General features: G+C 43.6%; 1 protein-coding gene across 28 annotated transcripts in view; it reads right to left on the reverse strand.

The window, feature by feature from the left end:
• Positions 1-22,894, reverse strand: part of XRRA1 (X-ray radiation resistance associated 1) — a 103,984-nt gene that overhangs the window by 10,194 nt on the left and 70,896 nt on the right. For 9 of the 28 annotated variants that reach the window (XM_077963815.1, XM_077963811.1, XM_077963801.1 and 6 more), the window contains one exon: positions 9,667-9,707. The exons of 14 other annotated variants lie outside the window; for them this stretch is intronic. In XM_077963815.1, coding sequence (XP_077819941.1) covers positions 9,667-9,707 — 41 coding nt within the window. Of the gene's footprint in view, positions 1-5,906; positions 6,033-9,666; positions 9,708-22,894 lie in introns of all 28 variants that reach the window. 5 more of the 28 variants (XM_077963797.1, XM_077963798.1, XM_077963795.1 and 2 more) reach the window with 1 other exon arrangement.

Genomic DNA, 22,894 nt, shown 5'->3' on the forward strand with positions numbered 1-22,894 from the left:
AGTAACAGGGTCATCTGACCCAGTCAGAGAGGTAAGAGGTGTCTCTGAGGTCTGAAGGAGGTAATTAGTGAACGCAGTGGGGCATGGAGTGTGTGGCAGAGAAACCTCTCTATTAACCAAAACCATTTCTCTACCTCTAGCACACGGATCTTATCTCCTAGCCTCCCAGGCAAGTACGTGTAGTCACGTGACCCAGTTCTAGCCAATGCAACTTGGGCAGTAGTAGTAAATGCTACTTCTCTGTACAGTCTGTACCCTCCTGTACCTCCTCTACTTTCCTCCCTTTACCACAGTCCCCCTGCTCAACCATCTAATGGGATACATGGGATCCAGTTGAGTAGTGTTAAGACCCTATGAGATGACAGAACATAGCCAGAGGGGACCTGGGTCTCCGAATGATCATGTGGAAGGCTACCTGCCAATCAGGAATATCCAAAATGGACTTTTTAAAAGCAAGGAATACACTTTTATTGTGTTAAGTGATTAAGATGTTTAAGTTTGTTGCAGTAGCTAGTCTTACTTTAATGCAGAGAGGAAGTGTTCTATATACAAAGAGAAAAATGTGTGAAAGGTCTCATAGCCTGCTGGAGGGGTTTAAAGAAGGCTAGTGTAATTAAAAGCAGAGAGAATGAGGGCACCTGGTGCAAAATGGGGCTGGAAATGCAAGTAGGGGCCAAACAAAGGGTAGTTTAAGATTTGGGTCCTTGGGGAACTCATTAGATGGATTTTAGAAATATGAGGACCTAAATTTGACAAGACTTGGTGATGATGTAGATATTGGGGGGCGGAGGCGGAGGATGGGAAGGTGCAAAAGAGAGAGAAGTATCAAAGGTGACAACTGGTTTGTGCCTTGAATAACTGGATGGAAGATCAACCTATTCACTAAGGGCACAATGAAAGAACATAAAATTTGAAGAAAAAATTCATTAGCTTGCTTTGGGTATGTGTATGTTGGCGGTACCTTTGAGGCCTCCTGGAATACAGAGGAGAGGTCTGCATTAGAGTTAGAAATTTGTGAGTCACTGTTCATGGGCCAATGGGTATCTGAAGTCATCCCTAGGGAAACAGTAGGGAGTGAGAGAAAAGAAACTAGGAGTAAGCCTTGAGAGACTTTAACATTTGATCTTCTAGACCAGGGATCAGCAAACCTTTTCTGTCAAAGTGTTTTAGGCTTTGCAGACCATATGGTTTCTGTTGCAGCTATTCAATTTTACTATTGTTGTACAAAATCAGCCATAGACAATTCATAAATAGGTGTGGTGGCTTTTTTCCAATAAAATTTTATTTATGGACCCTGAAATCTGAATTTCATATAATTTTAACGTGTCATGAAATTTTATCCTTGATTATTTTCAATCATTAAAAAATGTAAACACCACTCTTAGCACACAGGCTTTACCAAAACCAGGACTGGCAAATACAGCGCATGGCCCAAATCTGGCCCGTGATCCATTTACTGAAGTTTCATTAGAATACTACCTTTCTCTGGCTGGGCGCGGTGGCTCACGCCTGTAATCCCAACACTTTGGGAGGCTGAGGCAAGTGGATCACAAGGTCAGGAGTTTGAGATCAGCCTGGCCAATATGGTGAAACCCTGGCTCTACTTTAAAACAATACAAAAAAAAAAAAAAAAAAAAAACCCACAAAAATTAGCCAGGTGTGCTGGCGGGTACCTGTAATCTCAGCTCCTTGGGAGGCTGGGGCAGAAGAATCACTTGAACCCAGGAGGTGGAGGTTGCAGTGAGCCGAGATCACGCCACTGCACTCCAGCCTGGGCAACAGAGTGAGACTCTGTCTCAAAAAAAAAAAAAAAGAAAAAGAAAAAATACTACCTGTCTCATTTGTTGCCATATTGCCTTTTGTCCTACAAGAGCAGAGTTAAGTAGTTGCAACAGAGTAAAATATAAAATTCTGCTGCCATTATCTAGACTTCAGAGATAGAGGACGAACCTAAAAAAGTGCCCAATATGTTTTGATAAATGACTATAATGGTGGTCAAAGTGGGTGTAGAGTCTCTTGTGTGCAAATCAGGGGGTCAAGAGACAATCACTAAAGAATGGGAGATGCAGAATTTAATCTTATCAGGATGCAAAATTACATTCACCCAAACCAGGTGATTAAAAAGTTGAAGAAAATTACAATTAAAAATTGATTAAAAAATTGAATGATATTCAGGTCATGTGTATCACATTTTCTGTGAAATTAAGCCCAGCTGAAAGGTATGGGCTTAGGATTCTGGCTGATACAGCAAGCCGAAATCTGGCCATGGTGCTAGCCTGTTCCCTCTAGGGTGAGCTGAATGCTTCTGGAGATGCATTCAGGTTCCAATGATAACTTTAAATTTCTTCTCAATCTCATTGGGTTAAGGAGAGTGTAACAATCCGTCACATTTAGGAACTAAGTATTAAAGACCAAGTGAAAGTGATTATTTTACTTTTGACACAAAAATTTCTAGTGAATATTCTGAGTGATTTTCTGATGAATATTCTACATGTATAACTTCTGTTTAAAGGCAGAATTTATTTTGAAGTTTGTAACTTTACTAATTGAATATTTCAACACAGCTGTATTATTTGACATGACTAAAACATCATTCATGGGGCCGGGCATGGTGGCTCACGCCTGTAATCCTAGCACTTTGGGAGGCCGAGGTGGGTGGATCACCAGGTCAGAAGTTCAAGACCAACCTGGCCAATATGGTGAAACCCCATCTCTAATAAAAAAACAAAAATTAGCCAGGCGTGGTAGCAGGTGCCTATAATTCCAGCTACTTGGGAGGCTGAGGCAGGAGAATTGCTTGAACCCGGGAGGAGGAGGCTGCAGTGAGCCAAGATCGCACCACTGCACTCCAGCCTGGGCAACAGAGTAAGACTCCATCTCAACAACAACAAAAATCATTCATTCATCTAACAAACTTGTTGAGCACCTATCATGTATCAGGTAATATTCTAGATAATGAGCCTATAGATGTAAGCAAAACAAAGTCCTAGTGCTAAAAAACGAAAGCACATTCTGGTAGTAGATACGTGACAATAGACAAAAAGATACAACACATTAGGTGGTAACTATCATAAAGTAAAATACCATTTAAAAACTCAGGTGCAAACAGAAAAATGGAAGGAGTGCTGCTCCAGCCTTAAGAAAAAAACTGAATAATCTATAAAATCATAACTTTTCTTGAGTCCAATAGAGAGCTAACATCCCAGGACAATTGTGGCCTGAAATCTAAGAAAATACTGGCACCTCCAAGGAGAGGTGGGACACAGACACTGGCCTGCCTGCGGCAGAATGTGGCAGATGTGAGTGCCACACAAGCACTTAAGAAATCAGGTAAAAAATTTTAGTGAATTTATAAAGACCAAGCATGGCCTAGAGTAAACCCCTTTAAGCTGCAGACATCCAGGGAGTTCACGCTCACTAGTGTGAGAAAGATTGGAGGCAGGAGAGAGACTGATGACAGGCTTTCTCGGTGGTGTGAGCCTGGAAGAGGAGATAGCTCCCACCACAAAAAGGCAGGGGGCTTTACCAACCCTTCTCCATAGTTAACAAAAGCCTTCAGCTGCTGAGGAAGATCAGCAAACCCTGCAGCCTGGGGCACTGCATCTTGGGTAGGGAAAAAATTAAAACCCACTACTCCTGTGGTTGGAGCAGGAAACCAACCTGGGCCTAGCACATTAGAGGTCTCCTACTGCTAGGAGAGGGGTAGGACCACTGAAAAAAGCCCATCCTTGAGACACAGGGTTGGTCCCAGGGCTGCCTAAGACTGGCGCTAGAGCCTCCCTTTGGCCCCTACCACCACTTGTTACTTAGCAAGCACTAAGTGGCAAGCAAAAGCAGTCTACTGCTAGGGGGAGGAATGAGCATGTGGAGATAAACTCCTCTGAGGTGCTGGCACTCAGGGAAGAATGAAAACTGAGGACAAAGCAGGAAAACTGAGAAAAACACTGGCACCCTAGGAAAAACTAACTATATGCTGTCTAAAAGAGACACACCTTAACTACAAAGATATAAATAGGTTGCAAGTAAATGGATAGAAAGAGATATACTATGCAAACAGTAAGTATAAGGAAGCTATGTAGCTATATTTAAATCAAACAAAAAAGACACTGAGACAAGGAATATTATTAGAGGCAAAAAAAGGCAACTCATAATTTATAAAAGTACCCATACGTTAAGTAGATATAACAATTCTAAATGTATCTGCATCAATAGCAGACTTCAAAATACATGGAGTAAAAACTGACAGAACTAAAAGGAGAAATAAGCAAATTCACAACTACGTCTGGAGATTTTCACACACTGCTCTCAGTGATTGATAGAACAACTAGACAAGAGTACAGAGAAGATCTGAGTGACACAACCAACCACCTTACCTTAATATTTATAGAACCCTTTCCCACAAAACTGCAGAATATACATAGTTTTTGAAATGCACATGGAACGTTCACCAAGACAGACCGACCGTAGGGTGAATCATAAAACAAGTTTAAACAGATTTCAGAAGAATGACATCTTACAGATTATGTTATCTGCACACAAAATAAATTAGAAATAAATACAAGACACCTAGAAGAGCCCCATATATTTGGAAATTAAGTTCTTAAAAACCTGTGGATCAAAGAAGAAATCATAGGAAAAAGTGAAAATATTTTAATTTAATGAAAATAAAAAGAAAATATATTACAATTTGTAGGACTCAGCTAAAGCAGTGCTTGGAGAAGAAATGTAAAGCTTTACTTGCTTATATTAGAAAGAAAGGTCTAAATCAATTAACTAAAATTATACTGTCTAAGATGTGAGAAAAAGAGGAGCAAATTAAAATCATTTTAAGTAGAAGAACAGAAGTAAAGTTACGAGCAGAAATCAATGAAATAGAAAACAGAGACATCCAGTGAAAGCAGCAGCTAGTTTAATAAGAGAAAGTCAATAAAAGAGGTAATGTCTAACTATTTTGGATCAATAGAAGACATAAATTACCAATTTCAAGAAAAGGGACCTGTGATACATCTATGGTCCACTGGTTTTCGGCAAGGGTGTAACAATGAGGGAAAGAATAGTCTTTCCAGTAAGTGGTGTTAAGAAAGCTGGATATCCACATGCAAAAGAATGAAGCTGATACCTGTTTCACACTATATATAAAGATTAAGTTGAAATAAAGACCTAAATGTAAGAGCTAAAACAATAAAACTCTTAGAAGAAAACACCTGGGGAGTTTAGCTGTACCAGCTGCTTGCTGTAGAGGAATGTAAGCAGAGTATCTTACAAGTTTCCTGCATTTCAGACTTGAGTAGGGCTCAATTAGTGGGATTTTACAGAAAACCAAACAGGACATGAATATTGGAAAAATATGTTAAATCTGTCCCTTAGACTTTGTATCTGCTGTTCCCCTTAAGCTACATTTCTACCCTCACTTGACTCACCCCTCTTCACCTGATTAAACTCACTGATTCAGATCTCAGCTTAAACACCACTTTCTTGAGAACCTTCCTTGATCCCAAGTATTAGGTTAGACACCTCCCCTCCATCATTTACTTCATAACACGGTGAATTTCTTCATAACACTAAGCATGCTCGTATTGTGATGATTTGTCCCTATCAGTCTTCCTTTCTTCCTTATAGGTGATAAGTTGCAAAAGGGCAGAGGCCAAGTCTCTTTCCACAGCAGTATACCTAGTGCCTACCACAGAGCCTGACACATGGTAAGTGCTAAATAAATATCTGTGACTGAAGAGATGGACTCCTGCCTTGGCCTGAACTCCCTCCACTTTCCCCACCCTGAGAATTCCTGAGCCCATGTACCTGTAATGCAGGGAATTGAATGGAAGGTTGGTTTTTAGGCCAGAGCAACTTGCATCCCACCCTCCCATCTGTGCCCCTGAGGAAACAGTAGAGGAGCAAAAAGTCACCTTGTTGTAGGCCAGGCTAAGGTATCTCAGCTCTGGGAAGGGTGGGGCCAGCGTCTGGTTCCTGGCCTTCAGTGACTTCACAGGAAGGATCTCGAATATAGGAGGAAGTGAACATATCTTGGTTGTCTTAGAAAGAAGGAAAAGTCAAAATCAAAGTGCCCGATAATAAATAAGGTCACTAAGGGCCAACAGACCCTTTCAATGGAACAGGGTGGAATGAATGACCTTCCTAGAGAGACTTGGCCAAAAAGAGACATGTAGGGTCATAAGGGTAGATGTCACCATCAGCCCAGAATTCTGGCTCCAAGTTCTCTTAGGTCATATGATGAGCTAATTCTCAAGCACCCAAAGTTCCATTTTCAAGTTTTCTGAGGCCACAGGATAATACAGCACTGGTGCAGACATCAGAGGTACTTGGTCCCCACCCTCTCTGCCCTACAGCAGCTTACCCTGAATTGGTCCTTCTACACAGTTGGGCTAAAATTTCTCCAGAAGGCAAAGGGGAAGGTGCTTGTGTCCTTAAGGGGAATTTTTCTAGTGGGGAGAGGGAGAGGGAGGTGTCTTGAGCCTTGAACACCTGCTCTGATGGGCTAGCCCACATCCTCGAGTTGGAGGGTCTTCATTTGGGGATGAAACAACAGTCCTGAATGACTTCAGCCGGCCCGTGGGGGCTGAATGTGGCATGCTGCATCTGGATCCCTTCTTGCAGGGTCATGTTCTTTTCATACAACCCAGACTGCCACAGGTTCAACATATTTGATCAAGCAGAAAAAGGTCATTGTTGGTTTAACTATACATAACTCACTACACTCACTAATTCCTGAGTTCAATGGGACCACAGGCTATTATAAGGGTAGATGTTGGGCTAAGGGTTAGGTTCAGATGAACTAGATTCTGTCGTAAGCTGAATTAATTAATCACTATGGAATCTTGAGCAAGTCACTTAAATTTTGGTTGTTCATTCAATGAACATTTATGGGGCACTTACTTTGAGCCAAGTATTTTGTACCCTTCTGGGTCAACCTGTAAAACCATATGAGTGGACAGGTCAGTCACAGGTGAGAATAAAACAAAAACCAGTGATGGTGTTTGGGAACTCAGATGACTCGCCTCTCCCAGTGATCCCAAGGCAATCTCTGAGATGCAAGAGTGGAATGTGCTGGCAGTCTGATAAGGCAGTCTCCTCCACTATGTAATTCCCTACTTAGAGCAAGGCTGTGTGAACTGAAGGGGGTAAGTCAGACTGCAGTACAGACAAGGAAAAGCCAGAGAGTCAAGATGAGGAGTATCCTGACCCAAGGGCATAACTGGCCCTGATGGGGGCAGAGAGGGCCCTGTCTTAGAGGGAGATGCATCTGATTTTAAGAGAAAGGCCACTAAAAGTCTCAACTATCCAACTCACTTTCTAGATTTTCAGATGTCAGAGAGCTGATCTGAGCACTGAGCAATCCTACAAATTATCTTTGACTTGTGAGGTAGACTGTATAATGGCCACAAGCCCCTCCATCCCACATACATGCCCTTTTGCAGTGTGACCTTGCTGCTCCTCCCATTCAGAGGTGGAGACCATGTGTCTACCCTCCTGAAATTAGACTGGCTATTACATAAGAAACAATTTGTCTGGTCTTTGTCCCAGGTTCCTGGCACTGAGCTTCTAAAACCTTGGAATTTTCTAAGTGATAGGAATATCTTTGTTATGCAGGACCCCTTGAGTCACACCTGAGTTTAGGGTAATGACATGACTCAGGATGGAGGCTGGCCATGCCAGAAAGACTAACCATGTGACTAGAGAGTTGGGGCTTTGCACCAGCCTGACCCCTGGGGAGGATAAGGAACTAGAAATTGAGTTCAATCAGGTGGCCAATGAGCCTCCAATAAAAACTCTGGACTCTGAGGTGTGGGTGAGCTTCCTGGTTGGTGAGCACATTCAGTGTGCTGGGAAGGAGACATGCCCTGATTTCACAGGGAGAGGCAAGAAAGCTCTCAAACCTCACCTTATATGCTTTTCCATTTGGCTAGTCCTGATTTGTGTCATTTACAGCTGGGGTCCCCAACCCTCGGGCCACAAACCAGTGCCAGTTCTTGGCTTATTGGGAACTGGGCCGCACAGCAGGAAGTGAGCAGCAGGTGAGTGAGTGAAACATCATCTGTATTTATAGCCACTCCCCATTGCTCGCATTACTGCCTGAGCTGCACCTCCTGTCAGATCAGCAGTGGCATTAGATTCTCACAGGAGCACAAACCCTACTGTGAACTGGGCATGCGAGGGATCTAGGTTGTGCTCTTGTTATGAGAATCTAATGCCTGATGATCTGTCACTGTCTCCCATCACCCCAAGATGGGACCGTCTGGTTGCACAAAAGCAAGCTCAAGGCTCCCACTGATTCTACATTGTGGTGAGTCGTATAATTATTTCATTATATATTACAATGTAATAACAGAAATAAAGTACATAATAAAAGTAATGCACTTTAATCATCTGAAACCACCCACCCCACCCCAGTCCATGGAAAAATTGTCTTCCACAAAACTGGTCCCTGGAGCCAAAAAGGTTGGGGACTGCTGCATTATAGTAAAACTGTGATTGTAAGTATAACCCTTTGCTGAGTTTTATGAGTTGTTCTAGAAAATTACTGAACCTGAGTGGGTTGTGGAAACTCTTGAATTTATCACCAGTTGGTCAAAGTGTGGATAGCCTGGGGACTCCTAAACTTGTGGCTGGCTTCTGAAGTGAGCGAAATCTTTTTGGGAACTACCCTCACTTGTGGGCTCTGTGCTTAACTTGTGGGGTCTGCACAAACTCAAGGGTCAGCGTCAGAATTGTACAGCAATATAATACTGGGCTTTTGACTTGCTTTGACCAACAGAATGTGGAGAAGTGACACTATTTCAATTTTAGAACCTTTCAATTCATCCTTGCTCTCTTGAAACCCTGATGCTGTAATGAAACCATACTGCAATGTAGCCCAGGAGGAAAAGACCACAGAGAAGATGCCAAGCCATGCCAGCTGTGTCCTTGAGCCCAGCCGACAGCTACCCTGCCAGCTAAATGCAGTTGCATGAGTGAGCCTTGGTGAAGCCAGTGGAATCACTTTGTCAACTCAATTGTGAGTGGTGAAAAATAATGAATTGTTACTGGGTTGGTTTGAGTAAGCAGCTATAGTTAACTGATAGAATTTCTCACACAGTTGTATCTGTGGGGAGGTTGTATACTAAGTTGCCTCTCAAGGATGCAGGTTGGCTAAATGAAGAGATATACTATTTATTGTAAATGAATAAATCAATATTTAGTTTACATGCACCAGTCTCCATGAGTATCTGCCGTGAGAGAAAAAACAATTTTCTATGCTAACAAAAATCAAGGGTCTAAGCCTGTGACATCAAGGATTAGGTCCTGGATAGTGGTGTATCTGGCAAGGACTTTTCCAGCTTTGGGGGACTCTAGTTACGGAGCTGCTGGTAGCAGCCCCACTTCAATGCCAATTTTATCACTTGAGGCAGCTGCCATTATTACATTATGCTAAACAGCATGTGAGAACAATGAAAGTTAGACTAGGCAGGTAAGGTCAAGACATGTCTGTCTGTGGCCAGCACAGGACCTGGTACATGGTAGGTACTTGGCAACTACCTATACAATGAATGGGCTTCCTAAGTGTGATCTATAGAAATGACTCTCATGGCTCCATTAATTTATTTCATTTTGTCTATTAAAATTAATGTTCTAACTCAGGAACACAAATATAAAGTAGTCAGTTCCTACCTCTGAGGTTGAAAATCCAGGGTAAGACGAAAACACAACCTCTGAAACAGAAGATAAACAGAATGAAGGTTGGTGACAGCATTGACTGATGCCTAGAGCACCCTGGATATAGATCTGCCATCCACTGTGTGCAGCAGGGCACCTCCTAGAGGGAGTCCTCATTGGTCCCCGGCCCCAATGCTAACTAGGAAGAAGAGCTGGCTGTGACATGCATCAGGTAATAAGTCCCTTTGCACTAAGGATAAAATACAAACTGCTTATCCAGTCCTCTGAAGTCCTGCATGATTGGGCCCCTGCCTACTTCTTCAATCCCATTTCTTGATACTCTCTCCTTCATTCACTGTATTTCAGCCACACTGACCTTTTATCTGACTTTAAAACACCTAAGCACTTTTGAGCCTCAGAATTACTGGGGAGTCCATACTGAGCAGAAAGCTAACCAACTGTCTTAGAAGAGAAAAATGTATATAGAAGACATTCTGTCAGAGGATTTGGAAATATTTGTTATATTAGTAGAAACAGAATGAGTTGAGCCAGTATATTCAGGAGAGATACCAAGAACAACCAGCACAAAGTCATAAGGAGGAGGCTGCAGAGTGATTTCATTCTTGGGACCATCAGAATGAGATGAGTCAATAAACAGCTGAGTTCAACCTAACACAGCATAGCATCTGATGGGACTAGATCCTGTGCAGACATTGCTCACCTTTACCCTAGTTAACCGATACCTTCTACATGTTAATGATATTATAATGAGAAAAGTCACATGACAATGAAGAAAACAGTAATAGGGGATGGAACAACATGGCATAAATAACTTCTCCTGTGATGAGAGTCTGCAAGGGAGTTTGGGAAAGCCTTGTGCAATGAACAAAGTAGGAATTCCCTGGGGGATGGGCCATGGTTGCAAGTGTGAGTGCTAATCTGTGAACCCTAGAAAACGACAGCAACTCTAGAAAGATTGGCACGCTGTCTGATCGCGCATCCTGCTCTCCCCACAATCACAGAAATTACCGCATTTTAAGCTTCTGATTGAGCATTGTTATACAAACAGACTAAACAATCAAGAATCTCTTACCATTTGAGGAAAATTAACAATATAAAAAAGAGAAGAATTATCACCTGAATAAAAAGTTTATTTAACAAAAGTTATAAAAACTTCAAAATAGGATAATCAGTATCCTCTGAGAAATGCCAAAGTTTCACTCCTGAAACAAAAGCAGATTGCTGTGGAAGCAAAACTACTAACAAAGCTGTAAATTTATAATGAAAATAACTCATACATGTGCTGGATAGACAAATGGACCCAGTTGAAGAACTAATTCATAAAATGGAAGACTGAGTGGAGAGACTCTCAGAATGCAAAAAGGCAGAGAGAAGATGGTGGAATAGAAGATAACCCACTCATGTCCCCTCACAACCACAAAAATTCTACACCCACCCACAGTCAAAAGTCTCTCTGCAGGAGCATCAAGATTCAGGTAGGAGTTTGTGAAACGCTAGTGGATTCCAAGACCTTGAAGGATTGTTTTGAGAGTACAGACCAACACCAGTGGCTGATCCACCAAGCTTGCTCCCCAGTTCAAGCCTAGAAACAGCCCAGGCTTCCAAGGTCCTGGGCTACAGCCATATTTGGCCTTAAGCCTGCAACCAAAACCATCTGCAGAGAGGTCCAGAAGGAGTAGTGCACACTAGTGCCTTGGTGGAAAGGCTTGTCTGCCTGCTGACATCGGTCTTGGCAGTAAGCCTGAAAGTTGCCCTGTTTTTCTGATCCAGCCCCTCTTAGCTGAGGTCCCTGCTCACTGCCTCTTACACAAGGAACCAGAGGGAGACTCACCCATATCTCGCAGCCTGAGGCTCCCAGATGAGTTTACCAACCTCTGTCCCACAGCAAATTCCAAGGGGACCCAAGTCTCAGACTTGGTCCCTCCAGCTGCAATCAGAGAACTAACCAGACTGTGCAGGGGCTTGCTGGAAGACACATGCCCCTCTAAGCCAATGAGACTGGGCTTTCTAGCCTTCACCCTACAGCAAATCCTGAGAGAGCCCAGTCTCAGCTCTGACCCCTGTCACTACAGTGGAGAATTATCCTGTCTGTGCTGAGACCGGCTGGGAGACACATGCCTGTCTGGGCCAACAAGATGGGCTCCTTCCCATAGCAAATCCCACAGGGACCCAGTGTCAGCCCTGGCCCCTCCTGCTGCAATCAGGTAACTATCTCATCTGCATAGGGATTTTCTAGGAGACACATGCCCCTCTGAGCCAGTGAGACTGGGCTCTCCAGCCTCTACCTCACAGCAGATCCTGAGGAGGCCCAGTCTGCAATTTGGCCCCTCCTGCTGCAGTCAGGGAACTATCCTATCTGTGCAGGAACTTGCTGGGCAATGTGCACCTCCCTAAACCAAGACAGGGCTCTCTAGCCTCTGTTCCACAGCAGATCCTAAGGAGGCCTATGGTCAGTTCCAGCCCCTCCCACTACAATCAGGGAATTATTCCATCTGTGCAGAGCCATGCGGGCAGCTGTGTGCCTGTCTGAACCACCATGACAAGCACACCAGCCTCCATCCCACAGCAGATCCCAAGGGGGCTGTCTCAGCTCTGGCCCCTCTTGTTGCAGTCAAGGAACTACTTGTGCAGGGACCTGCTAGGTGACATACACCTGTCTAAGCCAATGAGATGGACCACCAGCTTCATTCCTACAGCAGATCCCAACATGCCCCAGTCTTAAATCCAGTCCCTCTGGCTACAGCTTTTGCAACCCTCTCAGTCTTTGCAAGACTTGCAGCAAGCCTGGGTTTAGACCATCCCTCAGTGCTGAGATGCCAGTAGTGGTCCCAGGCTCAGGAAACATAAGTCAGTCTGCTTAGAATCCCTGGAAGTCCCTCTGAAGAAGGACAGGCACAAACAAAGCCAGACTATAAAGGCAAAAATAAATACCTAATATTTCAAGGCAAGGACATCACACTTCTACAAAAATCAAGAACATTCAGAGAAATATGATGTCACCAAACAGACAAAATAAGATGCCAGAGATCAACCATAAAGTAATAGAGATGTGTGATCTCTCAGACAAAGAATTCAAAAGAATATTTTTTGGGGTTTCTTCTTTGTTTTTTGTTTTGTTTTGTGCTTTTTTTGGAGACAGGCTCTCATTCTGTCACCCAGGTTGGAGTACAGTGGCACAAACATGGCTTACTGCAGCCTCAACCTCTTAGGCTCAAGCAATCCTCCCACCTCAGCCTCCCATGTAGCTGGGACCATAGGCATGCACTACCATGCCTGGCTATTTTTTAAATTTTTTTGTAGACATGGGACTCTCACTTTGTTGTCCAGGCTGGTCTTGAACTCCTGGGCTCAAGCAATCTTCCTACCTCAGCCTCCCAAAGTGCTGAGATTATAGGCATGAGTTACCATGCCTAGCCAAAACAGATGTTTTAAGGAAGCACAGTGAACTTCAAGAAAACACAGAGAATCAATTCAGAAATTTACCAGAAAAATTTAACAAAGAGATTGAAATAATTTTAAAAAAAAATTCAAAGAAATCCTGGAAGTGAAAAATATAATGCATGAAATGAAAAAGGCAATAGAGAGTATCAACAGCAGAATTAAACAGAAGAATCAGTGAGCTCAAAGACTATGAAATACACAGAGTAGAAAAAATGAAGAAGAATGAAAAAGAATAAAGAAAGCTTGCAGGATTTATGGGACATAACATCAAAAAAGAAAATATTTGGGTTGCTGAAGTTAAACAGGGATATGAGAAAGACAAAGGGGGTACAAAGCTTATTCAAAGAATAACAGAAAACTTTCCAAATCTGGAGAATGGGTGGGTGTACACGTACCCCACCATGCCATTACTGCCAGCATAAGCACACCCACTTCCACTGTCACCACACTGCCACTGCCAGCATGAACATTAAGCATGGACACCAGTGGCCCTGCACCCTGGCCCATGCTACCACTGGGCCATCCAAAGGATGGCACCTTCAAAGACTGAAGGATTACCAGCCCACACAGATGAGAAAGAACCAGCCAAGAACTCTGGCAAATCAAAAAGCCAGAGTGTCTTTTTACCTCCAAATGACCACACTAGTTCTCCAGCAATGGTGCTTAAACAGGTTGAAATGACAGAAATGGAATTCAGAATATGGATGGAAATGGAGATCACTGACATTCAGGAGAAAATTGAAACCCAATACAAGGAATCTAAGGAATAAATAAAATAATACAGGAGATGAAAGATGAAATGGCCATGTTAAGAAAGAAGCAAAGTGAGCTGATACAGGTGAAGAATTAACTTCAAGAATTTCAGAATACAACTGCAAGGTTAACAGCAGAATCAACCAAGCTGAGGAAAGACTCTCAGAGCTCAAAGACTGGCTCTTCAAAATAACTCAGTGAGACCAAAATAAAAAAATGGTAAGGAAGAATGACCAAAACCTCTGAGAAATATGGGATTATGTAAAGAGACCAAAAATATGACTCACTGGTATCCCCGAAAGGCAGGAAGAGAAAGCAAGCAACTTGGAAAACACATTCCGGTTATCATCCATGAAAATTTCCCCAACCTTGCTAGAGAGGCCAACATTCAAATTCAGGAAATGCAGAGAACCCCTGTGAAATACTACACAAGAAGACCATCCCCAAGAAACATAGTAATTGGATTCTTCAAGGTCAAAATGATAGAAGAAATGTTAAAGGAAGCTAGAGAGAAAGGGCAGGTCACCTACAAAAAACCCCATCAACTAACAGCAGACCTTTCAGCACAAACCAGAAAAGAATGGGGGCCTACAGTCATTCTTTTTTTTTTTCTTTTTTTCTTTTTCTTTTTTTTTTTTTGAGACAGTCTCACTCCCATCATCCAGGCTGGAGTGCAGTGGTGCAATCTTGGCTCACTGCAACCTCTGCCTCCCAGGTTCAAGTGATTCTCATGCCTCAGTCTCCCAAGTAGCTGGGATTACAAGCATGTGCCACCACACCTGTCTAATTTTTTGTATTTTTAGTAGAGACAGGATTTCACCATATTGGCCAGGCTGCTCTTGAATTTCTGGCCTCAAATGATCCACCTGCCTCAGCTTCCCAAAGTGCTGGGATTACAGGTGTAAGCCACTGTGCAAGGCTCAGCATTCTTAAAGAAAAGAATTTCCAACCAAGAATTTCATATCCAGCCAAGCTAAGCTTTGTAAGTGAAGGAGAAATAAGATCCTTTTCAGACATGCAAATGCTAAGGGATTTCCTTACTATCAGATATGCCTTACAAGAGTTCTTGGCCGGGCGCGGTGGCTCAAGCCTGTAATCCCAGCACTTTGGGAGGCCGAGACGGGCAGATCACAAGGTCAGGAGATCGAGACCATCCTGGCTAACACGGTGAAACCCCGTCTCTACTAAAAAATACAAAAAACTAGCCGGGCGAGGTGGCGGGCGTCTGTAGTCCCAGCTACTCGGGAGGCTAAGGCAGGAGAATGGCGTGAACCCGGGAGGTGGAGCTTGCTGTGAGCCAAGATCCGGCCACTGCACTCCAGCCTAGGTGACAGAGCGAGACTCCATCTCAAAACAAAGAATTAAAAAAAAAAAAAAAAAGTTCTTGAAGGGAGTGCTAACCTTGGAAAGAAAAGACTGTTACCAGCCACTACAAAAACACACTTAAGTAAATAGACCAGTAACACTATAAAGCAACCACATGAACAAGTCTGCATAATAATGAATAAATCCTAACATCAATATTCACTTTGAATGTAAACGAGTTAAATGGCACAGAGTGATCAGTTGAATAAATAAGCAAGACCTGATGGTATGCTGTCTTCAAGAGACCCATCTCACATGTGATGACACCCATAGGCTCAAAGTAAAGGGATGGAGAAAAATCTACCAAGCAAATAGAAAAACAGAAAAAAAGCAGGGGTTGTTGAATTTATTCTAAACTCAGACAAAACAGACATTAAACCAACAAAGATAAAAAAGACAAGGACATTACATAATGGTAAAGGGCTCAATTCAACAAGAAGACATAACTATCCTAAATATGTATGCATCTGACAGAGGAGCACCCAGATTCAAAAAGCAAGCTGCTTTTAGAGACATACAAAGAGACTTCGATAAACACACAATAATCGTGCAGGATATCAATACCCCAATAATAATATTAGATCATTGAGACAGAAAACTAACAAAGATGTTCATGACCTGAACTCAACACTTGACCAAATGGACCCAATCGACATCTACAGAACACTCCACCCCCAAACAACAGAATATTTCTCAGATGCACATGGCACATATTCTAAAGTCAACCACACAATCAGATATAAAACAATTCTCAGTAGAATTTTTTTTAAAAACCATACTAACCACACTCTTGGAGTACAGCACAATAAAATAGAAACACTAAGAAAATTGCTCAAAACCATATAATTACATCGAAATAAACCTGCTCCTAAATGACTTTTGAAATAATGAAATTAAGGGAGAAATCAAGATATTCTTTGAAACTAATGAGAACAAAGAGGCAACATACTGATACAGGAGGTAGAAAGAAATTATTTAGGCAGATAGGGTCCTCAGCAAAGTCCTCAGCAAAGCTTCCCTTTTAGCAAGAAGGAGCCCAAGAAATTATTTTTTTCTAACAAAGAGCAGCCTGAAAAATTGAGCTGAAAACATAGATAAGCAAGCTGGAAGTTTGAACGGGGGAATGCCAGCAGTTGTGCCAATAGAAAAGGGCTACCTGGGAGCCAGGCATGTCCAACATGGAGGTTCCATCTTCCCTTTTTTGTTACTATGTGTACAGTAAAGGAATGGGCAACGTGGTGCAGGCTAGGCAGAGGACCTGCCTATATAATAAAAGATCAGTATGGGGACGACCAGTTTTTTGTGCCCTATGCAAATGACACACCTAGTGTAATGAGTTTTTCATACCCTATGCAGATGGCACACCTGGTCCAACCAATCTTTCACACCCTATGTAAATCAGATACTGCCTCCTCATCAGGCACCTATAAAAGCCCCTGCATTTAACCACAGATCTGACAAGCCATTTCTGTGGGATCCCCCTCTCCAGCAGAAAGCTATTATCTTTCACCTATTAAACTTCCACTCTTAAGCTCACTCTTTGTGTGTCCATGTCCTTGATTTCCTCAGCTGTGAGACAACAAACCTTGGGTATCACCCCCACCAATGAGGCCACTTCATTGTGGGGCCCATCTGGGATCCAAGGTAGACTCATTGGAAGGGTGAGTATAGGAGAAGACCCCATATCTTTACTTTCATTTCGGGGCCTTCTGCCCTCCATTTTAAAATAAAACCAAAAACACTTGGTGTCTGATGGCCACCTAGATGCCCTTAGAGCATGCCACCCATCTCAAGACTCAGATGACAGGCTTGCTGGGGAGAACTTAATGAATCCGTCAGTACCCTCAGGGTGCTGGGAATGTTGACTCTGTTTCAAACCCGTTTCCTTTCACGGAGAGCCTAGCCATTGCGTGGGGCTGGAAGAGGTCCAGAGGCAACTGATAGTTCCTGGCCAGGGATACACCCAGGTGTTACCCGAAGGCTTCTGGATTAACCTCAGACTCTGACTGCCTGCTGAGCATCAGTAACAGGATCTCCAAGCTTTTCCTATTGCATTTTTCCTTCTTTCCTGTCGACTGCTATGTCTCCTATCCCCTCTCTGTATGAAATGCTGTGGAAATTTTTATACTTCAGGGAAATAATCCTGTTAGATAGGATCAGCAAATGCCATAGTAACCAGGAATATAATGCAAAGGATTGCCATTTTTGTGATTTTCTAGGAATAGAGGATCTTCCTTTCCCCCACAGTGAGCATCAATCTCTCTACCCTTGGTCTGGAGATCACATGGTATTTCAAGATCTACAGCACCACCTAGTGGAACAGAAATCCTCTCTATGAAGTATCTTCTCAGCCCTTTGCCTAAACACTCTAGTTTCCCAATTCTCCTCCCTTTTTGTATTCCTCTATTAGAGGTCAGGCTTTATGCCTCTTTTGTGAATGGGAAAACTCAACAATGAGGAGGAAAATGTCCTCCAAAACCAAATTTTAGTTTTGATACTGTCCCATCAGCAGGAAAACCACCATTCAGTTCCTACATTCTTTTAAGGCACCTATTCTGCCTCCCATTAAAATGGTACTTAAATAGTAAGGGGTTGTTATGTCTTAAAGTTAACCAGAACCACTGCCTAATAATAAATATTTTAGTCCAGGCCATAATAGCAGTATAGAGCTCAACCCAGTACACTCTCTCCATTAAGGGGACTTGCAAATACAACTGTTACATAGTCTTTCCCAAGAGCCATCTATCAGGGAGCCACGTAGATCATACAAGTCTGGGAAGTCAAAGGGAAATCACCAGTGGAGGATTAGAGTTGCAAGGGTGAATGTGACTAAATCCATCACTTAGCTCCTTTAGATCCATGGCTGAGGGACATGCCTGCAACGAGGAGTAGCACTTTTAACAGATGCCGGGGCTCAGGGAACCAAGAAGGGAAAACAGTTGGGGAATGCTCCCATTGTCTTCCTCTCTACCTTGGACCATTCCAAAGGAAGGAGGGGAATAAGGGACTCCTTGTCTCCCCTATCTTTTCAGCCATCTTTAGCCTGCACCCCTCTCAAGTGCATTCTGAAGCACTGAGACTCCTTTAATCCTGAAACTTTGCTTTTGCACAAGGGCATGGCCTTCTTACTAGACCTTTGCAAGCACTGGACAATCAACCAAGCTCTTTTAGCAGTCATATCAGGCAATCCAAAAGGTAATGATTCCCCAAAACTAAAAAAGCAACTTCAGGCAGCTATTGAGTGTCCCGGCTCTTCCTGTCACCCTTATTTGGGGCCCCCTCTAACTGTGCCATCAGCTCCTCTATTTCCACCATCTCCAAAATTCCCCACTCCCCCAGCTTCACTCTTACTGTCATATCAGGCAATCCAAAAGGTAATGATTCCCCAAAACTAAAAAAGCAACTTCAGGCAGCTATTGAGTGTCCCGGCTCTTCCTGTCACCCTTATTTGGGGCCCCCTCTAACTGTGCCATCAGCTCCTCTATTTCCACCATCTCCAAAATTCCCCACTCCCCCAGCTTCACTCTTACTCCTATAGGAAATGACCAATGGAGGTGATGCCACTAGGGTTCAAGTTCCCGTCTCATTGCGTGACCTTAGGCAAATAAAGGGATACTTAGGCTGATTTTCTGATGACTCCAATCGGTATATAGCTTTCCAAAATTTAACTCAGGTGTTTGACCTCTCATGGAGGGATGTTATGCTGCTCCTAAGCCAAACCCTAACTGCAGCTGAAAAACAGGCAGCTCTGCAAGCATCAGAGAAATTTGGAGACAAGCAATATGTCTCTTATAGTAGGCCAAAAAGGAAAAGAGAAAATAGGGAAGGTGAAGAGATAGCGGAACCATCATTCCCAGTGGGGAACTATCATTCCGAGTAGGGAAGAGAGGCAGTACCTCTTGACAACCCTGATTTGGAACCCCGATAACTTCACAGATGAATGGAAAAGGAAACACTTATTAATGTGCATATTGGAGGGCCTACAAAGAACTAGGAGAGCCAAACCTCTTAATTACTCTAAACTGGCCAAGATAAACCAAAAGCCAGATAAGAACCCTGCAGCCTTTATGGAAAGGCTGAGAGAAGCACTAATAAAACACACCTCCTTATCCCCTATTCAGTCAAGGGACAGCTCACCCTAAAGGAGAAGTTTATTACACAGGCAGCTCCCAATATTAGAAGGAAACTGTAGAAGCAAGCTATAGGACCAGATAGCACCTTGAAAAACCTCTTGAGGGTGGTTACCTTGGTCTTTCATAATAGGGACTGGAAGGAGGCCCTGGAGAGAGGAAACACAAGAGAAGGCCAGAGGCTCTAGTAGCTGCTTTGCAAACTTGCAAGTCCAGGATCCCCAAGGTGCATCCATTAGTTGCTACCAGTGTGGCAAGTCAGGGTACTTTAAGAAGGAGTGCCCAGGCAGCAAGCAGAAGCCACCTCAAGCATGTCCAGCCAGTGGTTGGGACCACTGGAGATCAGACTGCCCCTGGAGACAGAGGTTACTGGGTTCAGAACCAGTCTCACAGATGGTCCAACAGGACTGATGGGTCCTGGGGTTCAGACCCCTGGCTCCAGCAGCTCAAACTGTCATTATTGCACAGGAGCCCCAGGTGATTCTGAAAATTGAAGGAAGGAAGGAAGGTGGACCTTATTCTAGACATTGGAACCAGTATCTCTCCCTAATCCAGGCCTCCCCTTTTCCCATAGCATGACCATGATGGGCATCTCAGGAAAAATTCTAACCTGATATTTTTCTCAACCCCTTAGTTGTAGTTGGGAGGACTTATTATTTACACATGCCTTCTTACTCATGCCTGAAAGTCCCACTCCTTTATTAGGCAGAGACATTTTTGCTTGCATGGGGGCCAGTATCCTTATAGCTCCAAGAGAAACTTGTTGTCTCCCCCTGGTGGAAGCTATTATTAATCCAGAAGTGTGAGCAACTCAAGGAAGAATAGGCCAGTCCAGATCCACCTTAAGGATCCCACTTCTTTTCCTAACCAGAGACAATATCCCCTAAAGCCAAAGCTAGGAAGGGGTTAGAAGCCATTATTAATAACCTGAAAATGCAGGGCCTCCTCAAACCCTGTAGCAGCCCCTGCAACACCCCAATATTAGGAGTGCAAAAATCCAGTGGAGAATGGAGACTAGATCAGATCCTCCACATCATTAATAAGGCCATAGTTCCAACTCATCCAGTGGTCCCTAATCCCTATACTTTGCTAACCCAAATATCTGAGGGAACTAAATGGTTCATAGTCCTAGATCTAAAGGATGCCTTTTTCTATATAGCGTTACATCCTGATTCTCAATACCTGTTTGCCTTCGAAGATCCCTCTGGCCAGATGTCCACTTAACATGGACAGTGCTGCCTCAGGGATTTTGAGACAGTCCCCACTTGTTTGGACAGGCACTGTCAAAGGACCTCTCTGAGTTTTCCCATCCTCAGGTCAGGGTCTTGCAATATGTAGATGACATACTGCTTTGTGCCCCAACTGAGGAAGCATCTCAGGAAGGCAGTGAAGCTCTTCTTAATTTCTTAGCCAACAGATTTTGAAACAGGATATAAGGTTTCAAAATCTAAGGTCAACCTTTGCCAAACCTCAGTGAAGTACTGGGTGTAGTGTTGTCTGAAGGGACCAGAGCATTAGGGGAAGAAAGGATTAAGCCAATATCCTCCTTCCCCCTCCCTAAAACCTTGAAGCAACTAAGAGGATTTGGGGACATTACAAGATTCTGCAAACTCATCTTGGTATGGTGAGGTAGTTTACCCCTTATATCACCTCATAAAAGAAACTCAAGGCTAGGCACAGTGGCTCACGCCTGTAATCCCAACACTTTGGGAGGCCGAGTTGGGCAGATCATGAAGTCAAGAGATCAAGACCATTCTGGCCAACATGGTGAAACCCTGTCTCTACTAAAAATACAAAAATTAGCTGGGCATGGTGGTGCATGCCGGTATTCCCAGCTACCCGGGAGGCTGAGGCAGGAGAATCACATGAACCCAGGAGGTAGAGGTTGCAGTGAGCCGAGATCACACCACTGCGCTCCAGCCTGGGTGACGGAGCAAGACTCCGTCCCAAAAAAAAAGAAACTAAGTGGCTAAAACTCATTTTCTAACCTGAGAACCTGAAGCTCAAAAGGCCTTTAATCAGTTAAAACAAGCCTTACTTAGGGTACCAGTCCTCAGCCTTCGCATAGGGAAGGTCTTCAATCTTTATGTATCAGAAAGGAAGACAATGGCCCTGGGAGTTTTAACTCAAGCCCAAGGACCAGCTCAACAGCCAGTGGGCTCCCTAAGTAAGGAACCTGATTTGGTGGCTAAAGAATGGCCATCATGCCTCTGAGCCACTGCCACAGTGGCCCTACTGGTACCAGAGGCCACTAAATTAACCCTGGGAAATGGCTTAACTGTTTATAACCCACATAATGTAGCAGGATTGCTGTCCTCTACGGGATGCCCTTGGCTAACAGAAAGCTGACTCCTTAAATATCAGGCTCTGATATTAGAAGGGTCTACAATCCAGTTAAAAACTTGCTCTTGCCTAAACTCAGCCACTTTCCTCCCCAAGGAAACTGGGAAACCTGAACATGACTGTGAACAAGTTGTGGTACAGACCTATGCAGCCAGGGAAGCTCTCAGGGAAACTCCCCTGGAAAATCCAGACTGGACCCTCTTCACAAATGGAAGTTCCTTTGTGAAGCGAGGAGTCTACAAGGTGGTATATGCAATGTACACTATGAATGACCTTGAAAGTGCACCCCTCTCCCCAGGCACAAGCATTCAACTAGCTGAACTGACAGCTCTTACAAGAACACTTGAATGAAGCAAGGGAAAGGTAGCTAACATTTACACAGACTCCAAGTATGCTCTCTTAGTTCTTTATGCTCATGCTGCCATTTGGGAGGAAAGACACTTTCTTACTACTAAAGATAAGCTATAAAATAGCATCAGGAAATTAACAAGTTATTATCCTCGGTTTTCCTTCCACAAGAGGTAGCAGTGATGCATTGTAAGGGACATCAGAAGGGAGCAGATGAAGTAGCCTAAGGAAACAAGTTAGCTGATCAGGCAGCCAAGTCAGCAGCAAGTCAGCCTCAGGGCCTCAATGCACTTGAAGCCCCTCTAATCTGGGAAGGCTCCATAAGAGAAATTAAGTCTCAGTACTCCCCTGCAGAAGCAGAATGGGCCACTTCTCAAGGGTATACTTTTCAGCTCTCAGGATGGCTACAGTCAGAGGATGGCAAACTCCACTTGCCAGCCTCCCGCCAGTGTAAAGTCCTTAAGATCCTTCACCACGCTTTTCACTTGGGAAAGGATAAAACTTATCGTGTGCCCAGAGATTTTTCAGGAGATAACTTATTAAAAACAGTCAAGCAGCTTGTTAGTGCTTGTGAAGTCTGTCTTAAAAATAATCCCCTTGGTCGGGCACGGTGGCTCACACCTGTAATCCCAGCACTTTGGTGGGTGGATCACTTGACGTCAGCAGTTCAAGACCAGCCTGACCAACACTGCAAAACCCCAACTCTACTAAAAATACAAAAAAGTTAACCGGGTGTAGTGGTACACGCCTGTAATCCCAGTTACTTGGGAGGCTGAGGCATGAGAATTGCTTGAACTCAGGAGGTTGAGGTTGCAGTGAGCTGAGATCGCACCACTGCACTC

The sequence above is a fragment of the Macaca mulatta genome, chromosome 14 (genome assembly GCF_049350105.2).
Source record: "Macaca mulatta isolate MMU2019108-1 chromosome 14, T2T-MMU8v2.0, whole genome shotgun sequence".
In the NCBI taxonomy this organism is placed as follows: domain Eukaryota; kingdom Metazoa; phylum Chordata; class Mammalia; order Primates; family Cercopithecidae; genus Macaca; species Macaca mulatta.